Source organism: Mytilus californianus, unplaced genomic scaffold (genome assembly GCF_021869535.1).
Source record: "Mytilus californianus isolate M0D057914Y unplaced genomic scaffold, xbMytCali1.0.p SCAF_8, whole genome shotgun sequence".
NCBI classification, from domain to species: domain Eukaryota; kingdom Metazoa; phylum Mollusca; class Bivalvia; order Mytilida; family Mytilidae; genus Mytilus; species Mytilus californianus.
Genome location: NW_026262734.1, coordinates 81277503 through 81289975, shown reverse-complemented (window position 1 = coordinate 81289975; position 12473 = coordinate 81277503). Strand labels below are relative to the sequence as shown.

Here is a 12473-nt window from a genome sequence, read left to right as displayed (position 1 = left end):
TGAAGTAATATTTTGTCAAAAAATAAATGTAAGGTTAATGATAGAGGTCTCCAAAATGATCAATTTGTGTAGTTATAGTTGTAATACTGCTACTTATAACAAATCATTTTAGATGATTACGACTTGTTGAAGTTGAAGAATTAATTCGATCATCTTCAATTTTGGAAGAGTGCTACTTGGATCTATCAAAAAGCAGTGAAAAGAGTAGATTCATGGAGGATCAATATTTCTCCAAAGTTAGCCCTATATAAAAACCCGCTTTCTATACTGAGGCTAAATTGCATATAATAGACCTGCTGATACTATAAACCCTAAACCAGTAATAGGCTGCTCTGAGGTCTTCATTCTTCAACAAAACTATAATGCAATTTCTCATAAAATTTATTGTTTTGTAGAAAAACAGGACATCATCATTCCAGGACAGAGCTAGTTCCCCTACAGCAGAAAAATCTGATCCATTTGCCAAATCTCAGAGGGGTAAAGCTTACTCCATGTTAATGAAACTTGTGGCTGAGTCGGATAGTAAATCTATTGTTTTCACTGAGGAGGTAAAATCATTTTTTTTATATTCTAGTCAAAGTAAATTGAATTGGTTGTTGCTGTTTAAAGCAACTTTACGCACTATTGGCCATTTTGTACGAGCATATTACTTTTCTTCCGAAAGCCAGTACAGCTTTAATAGTCAATAAAGATTGGAGTACAGCTTTAATAGTCAATTAAGATTGGAGTTGAATGGACCTACCACATTTGAGGTTAGAACTCACAACCCCAGTGTTGACAGGCTAGTGATAAAGTAGTTGAACAGTTTGTGAGGTTAGAACTCACAACCCCAGTGTTGACAGGCTAGTGATACAGTAGTTGAACAGTTTGTGAGGTTAGAACTCACAACCCCAGTGTTGACAGGCTAGTGATACAGTAGTTGAACAGTTTGTGAGGTTAGAACTCACAAGCCCAGTGTTGACAGGCTAGTGATACAGTAGTTGAACAGTTTGTGAGGTTAGAACTCACAACTCCAGTGTTGACAGGCTAGTGATGCAGTAGTTGAACAGTTTGTGAGGTTAGAACTCACAACCCTAGTATTGAAAGGCTAGTGATACAGTAGTTGAACAGTTTGTGAGGTTAGAAATCACAACCCCAGTGTTGACAGGCTAGTGATACAGTAGTTGAACAGTTTGTGAGGTTAGAACTCACAACCCCAGTGTTGACAGGCTAGTGATACAGTAGTTGAACAGTTTGTGAGGTTAGAAATCACAACCCCAGTGTTGACAGGCTAGTGATACAGTAGTTGAACAGTTTGTGAGGTTAGAACTCACAACTCCAGTGTTGACAGGCTAGTGATGCAGTAGTTGAACAGTTTGTGAGGTTAGAACTCACAACCCTAGTATTGAAAGGCTAGTGATACAGTAGTTGAACAGTTTGTGAGGTTAGAACTCACAAGCCCAGTGTTGACAGGCTAGTGATACAGTAGTTGAACAGTTTGTGAGGTTAGAACTCACAACCCCAGTGTTGACAGGCTAGTGATACAGTAGTTGAACAGTTTGTGAGGTTAGAAATCACAACCCCAGTGTTGACAGGCTAGTGATACAGTAGTTGAACAGTTTGTGAGGTTAGAAATCACAACCCCAGTGTTGACAGGCTAGTGATACAGTAGTTGAACAGTTTGTGAGGTTAGAAATCACAACCCCAGTGTTGACAGGCTAGTGATACAGTAGTTGAACAGTTGAACTACTTAGACCACTCTGCCACCCAGGCCCCCTCCAAATGACCTACATAATTCTGATCTTACTCAAAGATCTAGTAGCGCTGCATCTGACTATTTTAAATGAGATTATACGGAAAAAAAATCATGTTGTGAAAACATATTTTGGTATACTGTATATGAGAAGATTTTTTTACTTTTACTTTTAATAACATTTGTCTTATCCTTTCTCAATGTGCAAATAAAATCCATTTACAGATAAACTTATAATATATGACAACTTATTATAGGAGTAAATACACTTTTCTAGAGGCTATTGATAAACAATCTCTTGTCTAGCATGACTAGGCCAAAAATAAAATTTTAAAAGTTTGATGTTGTCTACCTACCCAATGAAGAACCAGCCACCCAACAAATCATTTCAAATTTTCCTACCTAATAAAGCAATGCATGGGTAGGAAACATCAAACAAAGAATTTCTTAAGGGTGGCCCTTCAGCCGGTTTTAGAATTGGCTAATTGCAGGTTAACACATATATGATTTGAGTTGTAAATTTATACTTAATTCTTACATTTTATTTCAGCCATCAAGTGTCAACATGGATCAGTTACAAGGTGTGGCAGCATGTCAGACAGATGATGTTACTCAGAAAAACTGGCTCAGTAAGTAAAATTTTACCTTGAGAAAGTAGCTCACTTAGTTAAGTTTACCAACAAAAACTTAACTCAATATAAAGTTAACTTTTATACAAAAAAAAAACTGGAGTACTCTAACTGAAGTCATCATCAAAACATACCTAATTTCCCCAGAAACTGTAAATTGATAATATTAGTTGATTTTTAAATGACCGACATCAAGAAATGCACAAAGTTTCCATTCATTCCTTTTGCAAACAGTATACCCAGTTTTTATATAATCTTTACCATCTGTTATAGTCATGTGATCTCATTTTCTGTTACAGTTGAGTTACACAACAGTCAGGTGATAGTAAAAGGTTGTGAGACACCAGGTCATGTGATTGTCAGTGCTGCCCATGCCCAGGTGTTATCATGTAATCATGTACCAGTCTGGAAAGACAATCAACTACGCAGCAAAACAACATGGGTTTGCTCTGTGGAGTGTATGCAGGTAAAGTATACCAGAGTTTCTCTAAAATTTATATTAAAATGTCACACATCCCTTCTAATTTTTTGCTCTTTCTATGATAGACGAGTGACATTATGTTTTCAGGTTTGTACATATGAAAATAAGAAGATGTGGTATGATTGCCAATGAGACAACTCCTCAAGAGACCAAATGACATAGAAGCTTACAACTGTAGGTCACCTTACGACCTTCAACAATGAGCAAAACCCATAACTCATAGTCAGCTATAAAAGACCCTTAGATGACAAAAGTAAAACAATTCATACGAGAAAACTAGCTGCCTGATTAATGTACAAAGCAATGAACGAATAACAAATATGATATACAGTTACAAACGACAATCACTGCATTACAGGCTCCTTTCTTGGTTCATGCCTGCATGTGTTCATCCATGTTATTTCATCTTCATTATGATGTGAACTTTTCAAAGTAAATTTAATCAGATTTGGCAGGTCACTGAACCTGTAAATGTGAAAGGGAGGCCATTATGCCCTAAATTTCACATTTACTATTTTTAGTATTATGCAACAGTTGATTCTGGACCAGAGTGTGATGATGATAAAATGGCATGGTTATCTCCTGAGAATGTGGAGGACCGGTCTGAACCAGATTTATCTGGTTTGACAGAAATGGTATCCAGTGGTCACAGTGTTGGTGGTGTTGTCTATAGTTACTTTCCACATTCCAAACAGGTATTACAAAATATAGTATTCAGGTCATTGCTCCATCCATATGGTTATAAAAAATATTGATAATTCAGAAAATAAAGAATTTTAAATTAAAGGATTTTGTAGTATTTCCTCATATTAAAACTTTTATTATACTTTTATTAACTGATTTAATTTCATTAAAGAGAACTTGAAGAACTTGTGGTTTCAGATTTCTCAGAGCTTACTAAATGTATTTTCTTTGGATCATGCCAAAAAATACAGTTAGCTGAAGAACAATTATACAAAAAACCCAAATTTTATCAGCATCAAATAATCTTCCATGTTTTTCAGACTTTTTTGATAAATTGAACAAAACTTGTAGTGATCTTAAAAAGATCATCTTTTTTTTTTCCCCCCACTTAGGGGCATTATGTTTTTCGGTCTGGGCGTCCGTTTGTCTGTTCGTTTATTTATCAGTCCATTCGTTCGCTTGTCCATCTGTCCCGCTTCAGGTTAAAGTTTTTGGTTAAAGTATTTGGTCAAGGTAGTTTTTGATGAAATTTAATTCCAATCAACTTGAAACTTAGTACACATATTCCCTGTGATATGATATTTCTAATTTTAATGCCACATTAGAATTTTGACCCCAATTTCACAGTCCACTGAACATATACATACCTGCCAACTTTCACGATTTTGACCCCTTGTCACGATTGCACGATCGTGATCGTGAAAAAACCTCTAAAACACGATTTTGTGAAAATGTACACGAAAAATATAATTGTTCCCGATTTTGAACTGTTCCCAAGGGAAGACAATCTTGATCAGCCAATCAAAGTCTGTGTTTCTCATGATCAAATTAATAAGCCAATCAAAAACGTTTTCTCTCAAGATTATTGGGACATCCTAGATTTTGAACTTGTGTTGTATAGTCAGAACTGTAAAATCGTGAACATGACATGAATTTTCATCTGCAAGGAGCTTCTTACACAGCTAAAGAATAAAAGCATGACAAAATTCAATGATGCAATACTACCATAAAGATAATAAATAGTAGTTTACTCACTAACTTATTGACATTACACTTGCTGTAACATATCATATACTACAGTTGTCATTTGTATTAAATTAAATTACCAAATCATTTAAAGTACAATGTACTATTCTTTATTTTTCACAAGGACCAAATAAATGTCCTTCTTTGTGCATAATTTTGAATTAGAAGAGTCAACAATTATTTAATATTCTTACACAAGAAAACAAATCCTGGTATTCTATCTACATGTTTATTTTTTCTACTGATATAATAACTAGAATCATGCAAATAAACAGAAGAAAAGGGCTTATAAGCTCATCATACAAATATGACACTTTTTCTAGACCACAAAACAGCATGCGCAAAAAATGTCGCAAAGAATTGTAACCTTAGAAATTATTGTCGCACACTAAAACCCCCATGGGGATTTTCAAAAGTTGGCAGGTATGCATATATAGAAAATTATAGTGCCTGCTTCAGGTTAAAGTTTTTGGTCAAGGTAGTTTTTGATGAAGTTCAAGTCCAATCAACTTGAAACTTAGTACACATATTCCCTATGATATGATCTTTCTAATTTAAAAAATTATACAAATAAGAGTTTTGACCCCACTTTTACGGTCCACTGAACATAGATAATGATAGTGCGGGTGGAGCATCCATGTACTATGGACACATTCTTGTTTATTAATCATTCTATTTCCTTTTGCAAAAGTGTTAATACAGTTACTTTTACCAATTCCTTTTCAGAAATCCAAGATGAAGGATTGTATACAACTCCAAAGAATTATATCAAGATGTAAATGTCAAATATTTTATGCCTCCTATGGAGAATGTGATCTCAGTTTACTGCCAGAAGTTCCACCTCCTGTAAGTTTATGCTAATAACAAGACATCAAGCAAGCTTTATCACTGAGACTTACTTGGTGGTAAATAAAAAAATCCAGATGCAACTTAATTTTACCACAATATAGACCATAGTGCTTATTTGCAACAACTAGAGTTATTATAATATTCCATGTTCATTGTCGAACAAAATCTCTATTACAATAGTTGAAAACACATCCAAACAAAGTTTGAATGCAAGGCCTTTAAACTTTTGATCAACATGGAATATTATAATAGTTGAATAAATATGAAAGAGTGTTGTTTCGTCATGAAAAAGATAATTTTGATTTCAAAGAAATATTATAATAATTTATCTTTCAGCCTTCAGACGACTCTGATATGATGTCTAGAGAACAAGGGGCGGATAGTTTCACATTACTACATCATGATCTCAATATTTGTACAAATTCTGTAAGTAATTTATAAAAATAGTACATCCAGTTTCTTGATGTTGAATTGTATACCATATTGTTAGTTTGCAAAAGTTGTTTATATTTCAGGAAGATATTTGTGAGGAATTGGGGCATATGTTTTAGGCCATAGAATAATTTTCAAGCTAACATAAAAAAATTAAGAAATGTTATAAAGCAAATAAAAGTTTCAAGTCTCTTATAAATAATACTTTGAGAATTTTTTCAAAAAATAGTAAAAAAGAGACGAAAGATACAAAAGGGACATTCAAACACATAAATCAAAAAATAAACCGACAATGCCATGGCTAAAAAAGAAAAAGACTAACAGACAAACAATAATACACAAAACACAACATAGAAAACTAAACCCTGAACAATACGAACCCCATCAAAAATTTGGGGTGATCTCAGGTGCTTCGGAAGGGTAAGCAGATCATGCTCCACATGTGGCACCCGTCATGTAAGAGTATTGGTGTACATTGAAATCTTTTATGATTTGAGGGTATATCGGTGCTTTTTAAAATTTGAAACTATAAGAGATAAATAATATTTATGAGCCAATGGCTCACTGGAATCAAGGTTGTAACTAGCAATGAGTTTTGAAGTTATTGTAACTCTATCACAATTATTTTTGATTGCTTGATTTTGGTTTTATGAAAACTTTTGCATTTGTTATCAGTAAATAATTGTTTTATTTTCATTTGCAGTCCCAGTATTTGATGATTTTGGATATAGTCAATAATTTGTTGTTACATACAGAACAAAGTAAAAAGGTAAGATCTCTCCCATTTTCCCTCTTTCTGTCCTGAAAAGAGAATGATTGATTGATTGGTGTTTAACACAACCTTTAACACTATTGTGCTGTTTCGTGGTGTTTAGTTTTTATTGGTTGAGGAGGCCAAAGTGCATGGGGAGACCCACGGACCTTCGGTAGGACCACCGTCAGTCCTAGTCAATTAAGATTGGAGTCTAGTGCACCTGCCCAGTGCGGTATTCGAAACTCACAACCTCAGTGTTGACTGGCTAGTGATACAGTAGTTCGACTACTTAAGCCCCTGTTGAAAAAGAAAAAACAAAGGAATAGTAAAATTAAACATAAAAGTCATATATGGGAATTTGGAAACAAGTTTTGAAAAAAACTTTTAAAAAATTTACAAAACCATAATTTGCAGTGAAACAGACAAAATTTTGGCAAAAAAAAAACACAACAAAGAAAACTTGAGATTAAGCAAAATGATCCACAATATAAAGGGGTGAAATCAGGTGCCTCTGAAAGACGCAGGTCATGTTGCAATACAGAGATTGTTTGAAGTCAGGATTAAAAAAATATATGGAAATGATAAATTTACATAATTTTTTATTTATAATAAATCCTTGTTAACAATGTCATCAAAAGTAAATTGAGAGCAGGAACATTTTTATTAGAATGAAAAAAGAGGGATTAAGGCAAAAATTGCAACACATGTTGAACAAATTAAAATGATTGTATTATGTCAATCATTTGTTATTTACACAAAATGAAAAACAATATAAACTATGATGACATGTCAAAAGTCCTGTATAGCTATAAATGTGAATATATGAATTTGTTTAAACTTGAAGGAGACAACAGAGAAATTACAGAGTATGAGATTTCAACTACAGTTATCTCCCATGGAAGACCAGAAAACACCCATACAGTTACTGCAGGAGAGGGTGCGGTAAGTTATATCCAATCAAAGACCAGATGAAAACTCCCATGGCAACTCACCAACACATTAGCAGCAGTAGAGGTTCAAATATAATTTATCCTTTGAAAACCAAAATTACCATAAAAATAAGATGAATAAGGAAATTGAGTTCTAACATATTGGTACATAGAATAGTTAGATCAGTGTTATTGCAAGATGTTTATCAAATAATTTACCCTCACTAAAAGATCAGACAATATATGAAGGAGTTGTTAAGCGGGTTTACTGAGGACAATCAAACATTGTTATAAATATGACTTGAATAGGAAATTTATCCTCGTTGAAACTAAAATTGATTGACTGTTGTTTGCATATGTCCAGGGGCAAAATTTCAGACATTTTAATGATGATGGAAATTAGAAAAACTCTAATATAACTGCAGGTAATTAAAATATTTAACAGGTCTTTTAAACAAAAATATTTGTGCAATTATTTTTTTTGTAACATTTGTTTATTATATTGAAGATAATGTACTGTAACGGTAATAGCATTTTGCTGTTTGTAGCAGTAAATCACCAGTATAAATAAATAATGGTTGCAGAAGCTTAGGATAGATTTTTGAAAGATACAAACATTTATAACAATTACAGCTATTTTCCTAATGTATGTAGTTTGAAGGTTTGGTTGGCTTGCTTGCTATGTTTGTTTAAATGTTTGATCAAGCACCCAGTAACATTATACAAGTTGAAGCCCCACATATCTATTGATTGGAAAAAAAATTAAAACATAACTACAATGCTTGAGCAAACAGTTATTCAAACAAACCAAGCAAGCCAACCAAATCTTTAAACTACATGCATTAGGAAAAATAGCTATAAATCTCTTAAATTACTCATATATTTTACAGAGAGGAAGTCCAGAAGCAAAGAAGATTAGAGAAAGATATTTATCTGATCCATAAAATATTAAATGATGAAGATATAGAACCAGACCCAGATGAGTAGGTTTATTTTTTATTTTATTTATGTGCTTTTTTAATTTAGGAGATAACTGTATTGTATTTTAAGCTTGGCCTTTGTAAAATGTAGATTTTACTGTCGCAAATTGAGTTTACCTAGTGACGGGGCGCGGAGATAGGTAAACTGATATTTGCGACAGTCAAATCAATTGCCTTCAGAATGGTTTCAATATTGACAAAAAGAAGTTTTTGAGGCACAAAATGTGTCTTTCTTGTTTATTTTTTGAGAAATTACATACCCCAAAAAAATTGGAATTCAAAATGGTGGCTTTCTTAGTTACGGACTGGTAGAATGTGGAATCTAACCCTACAAAATATTTGTCAACGTCCAATGAAAACTATCGTTACAAACGAATTGCATTAGAATTACATTTTAAAGGATTATGAAGGTATTGACTAACACTAAAATAGTACTACTAGTCCAAATATTAATTATTTTTCTTTATAAACAACATTATTGTAAACATAAATCTAAACTGATCAAGATATTAAGTCTCCTAAAATAAAAGAAGGAATTGGTTCAAATAATTTACAAAAAAAGTCTAGTTATCTTCATGATTTACTGTGACTTGACTATGGGTGTTGCTGTTTACCTTTACCTATTGCTCAACCAGATTGTAAAATTTACAATACAATAGGGACATTTAAATTGACCAGTTGGTATTGTAAGAGTTGAGTTTAACTTGATGCTACCTTTTCCTTTTTAGCTCACCTGGCCCGTAAGGGCCAAGTGAGCTTTTCTCATCACTTGGCGTCTGTTGTCCGTCGTCGGCGTTAACTTTTTACATTTTGAACTTCTTCTAGAGAACCACTGAATGGAATGAAACCAAACATGGCATGAATGTTCCTTATGAGGTGCTGACCAAGTGTTGTTACTTTGTAGCGGATCCATCATCCAAGATGGCCGCCAGCGGGGGACTTAGTTTAACATAGGACCCTATGGGAAATACATACAAATGTCTTCTTTTAGAGAACCACTGAATGGATGAAACCAAACATGGCATAAATGTTTCTTATGAGGTGCTGACCGAGGTTGTTACTTTGAAGCCGATCCATAATCCAAGATGGCCGCCAGCGGGGGACTTAGTTTAACTTTGGACCCTATGGGAAATACATACAAATGTCTTCTTTTAGAGAACCACTGAATGGAATTAAACCAAACATGGTATGAATGTTCCTTATGAGGTGCTGACCGAGTGTTGTTACTTTGAAGCCGATCCATAATCCAAGATGGCCGCCAGCGGGGGACTTAGTTTAACATGGGACCCTATGGGAAATACATACATATGTCTTCTTTTAGAGAACCACTGAATGGAATGAAACCAAACATGGCATGAATGTTCCTTATGAGGTGCTGACCAAGTGTTGTTACTATGAAGCTGATCCATAATCCAAGATGGCCACCAGCAGGGGACTTAATTTAACATTGGACCCTATGGGAAATACATACAAATGTCTTCTTTTAGAGAACCACTGAATGGAATGAAACCAAAGATGGCATGAATGTTCCTTATGAGGTGCTGACCAAGTGTTGTTACTATGAAGCTGATCCATAATCCAAGATGGCCGCCAGCAGGGGACTTAGTTTAACATTGGACCCTATGGGAAATACATACAAATGTCTTCTTTTAGAGAACCACTGAATGGAATGAAACCAAACATGGCATGAATGTTTCTTATGAGGTGCTGACCGAGTGTTGTTACTTTGAAGCCAATCCATAATCCAAGATGGCCGCCTGCAGGGGACTTAGTTTAACATGGGACCCTATGAGAAATACATACAAATGTCTTCTTTTAGAGAACCACTGAATGGAATGAAACCAAACATGGCATGAATGTTTCTTATGAGGTGCTGACCGAGTGTTGTTACTTTGAAGCCAATCCATAATCCAAGATGGCCGCCTGCAGGGGACTTAGTTTAACATGGGACCCTATGAGAAATACATACAAATGTCTTCTTTTAGAGAACCACTGAATGGAATGAAACCAAACATAGCATGAATGTTCCTTATGAGGTGCTGACTGAGTGTTGTTACTTTGAAGCCGATCCATAATCCAAGATGGCCGCCAGCGGGGGACTTAGTTTAACATGGGACCCTATGGGAAATACATACAAACGTCCTCTTTTAGAGAACCACTGAATGGAATGAAATCAAACATGGCAAGAATGTTCCTTATGAGGTGCTGACCAAGTGTTGTTACTTTGAAGCTGATCCTTCATCCATGATGGCTTCCAGATGGGGACAATGTTTAACAAAGGACCCTATGGACAAAACATACAAATGTCTTCTTTTAGAGAACCACATACTGAATGGATTGAAACCAAACATGGCATGAATGTTCCTTATGAGGTGCTGACTAAGTTTTGTTACTTTGAAGCTGATCCTTCATCCATGATGGCCGCCAATGGGGGGACTTCCTTAAACATAAGACCCTATGGGAAATACATACAAATGCTTCTTCTAGAGGTGAACTGAATGGAATGAAACGAAAACATGGCATAAATGTTTCTTATGAGGTGCTGATTAAGTGTTGCTACTTTGTTGCCGATTTACTGTTCAAGATGGCCACCAGGATTTTTTTATTAAATTACAGGACCAATATTAAACCAAATTTGGCCTCACTCATTATTAGGGTATCTGTTATGATTTTAATCTATTTTTACATGATTTCCAAAACCAAAGTAGAATCAGGTGAGCGACACAGGCTCTTGAGAGCCTTTAGTTTTATTCACCTAACCCAAACTTACAGCATGCTTTTTTCCTGAAGTTTTTTCACCTAGGATTATTCTAATATAAAATTGATAGGGAAGAAAATATTTTTTGTTTTCATCATTTTAAATCTCCAATATAGATGATCGATCTGATTTTTACCAAAAGTCGAAATCAGTAAAAGATTTTATTAACTGCATGTTAATATGTATGAAAATTAAAACTGTATTTCCATAAAAAATGATTCTTTTAAATTTTAACCCTTATACATAGTATTGTCCAGTTGTCAGTGAAACAAGAAATAGCTATTTAGGTCTTTTCAGTTTCAATTTTCAGATGGATATGTTGTGCTTTTCTTCATAAGTCCCATTCAAGATTTTCATTTTGGATTATTATTTTCATTGTTTGAAATCTATTGGCATACCTGCCAACCCTCCCGTTTTGAGCGGGAGACTCCCGCTCAAATGGCGAAAAACGGGAAATCTCCCGCTTGCCGGTACCCTCCCGCGCGGGAGTAAAGAATCTCCCCTTTGGGATATTTTAACCTTGAATGACAAGTCAACAGTAATTACGTTTTTGTCTCACTTATTAGGGTTGTAATTACCTGTAAATCACAGACCATGTGAAATTTAATGGCTTCACTTGACAGCTTGGGTGTCAAACATAGTACTAATTATATATAATTAACTATAATTAACGACTTTTGAAGCAAAACTCTTCAAAGAAATTTCGGGTTACTTCCCCTGTTTAATCCTGTTTTAAGTTACCCTTCTTAAAATAATGTGAATTGATAAAACAATATAAACTAAATGCAATTGAACAAAGAATCATAAAAGAAGGGCAATTAAAAGATTTTGTATGCCTTAAGACAAAAAAAATAATTATATTTTAAAAATCACTTAAAAGATCTATACTTCTATTCAATGTTTATATTGAAATTAATAAGATATGTATTGAACCAATTTTAGTCAAATAGATAAGTGCACACACAAAATGCACCTGTGACAAAATGAATGCTCTCTTATAACAGAGGTGTCTGGGGTGAAAGTTGTCTGGAAGTGATTCAAATGTCAAAATTGATGAAATAGGAAAGAAACAAACAACACACCTTCTGTAGGATATAACCATATTTAAAGAAACAAAGTATATCTATAAACTCTTATATGTGTTTCGTAGATAAATAAATAAACACGTCATATATTTCACTTGAAAATGTCGTTCACGCAAAATCTCCCCCTCAGCTGT

General features: G+C 34.3%; 1 protein-coding gene across 2 annotated transcripts in view; it reads left to right on the top strand.

Moving 5' to 3' along the window:
- Positions 1-12473, top strand: part of LOC127712069 (protein KIAA0100-like) — a 125046-nt gene that overhangs the window by 71788 nt on the left and 40785 nt on the right. For both annotated transcript variants that reach the window (XM_052218263.1, XM_052218262.1), the window contains exons 39-47: positions 396-548; positions 2283-2361; positions 2661-2827; positions 3364-3537; positions 5279-5398; positions 5738-5827; positions 6537-6602; positions 7432-7529; positions 8407-8499. In XM_052218263.1, coding sequence (XP_052074223.1) covers positions 396-548; positions 2283-2361; positions 2661-2827; positions 3364-3537; positions 5279-5398; positions 5738-5827; positions 6537-6602; positions 7432-7529; positions 8407-8499 — 1040 coding nt within the window. The remainder of the gene's footprint in view (positions 1-395; positions 549-2282; positions 2362-2660; positions 2828-3363; positions 3538-5278; positions 5399-5737; positions 5828-6536; positions 6603-7431; positions 7530-8406; positions 8500-12473) is intronic.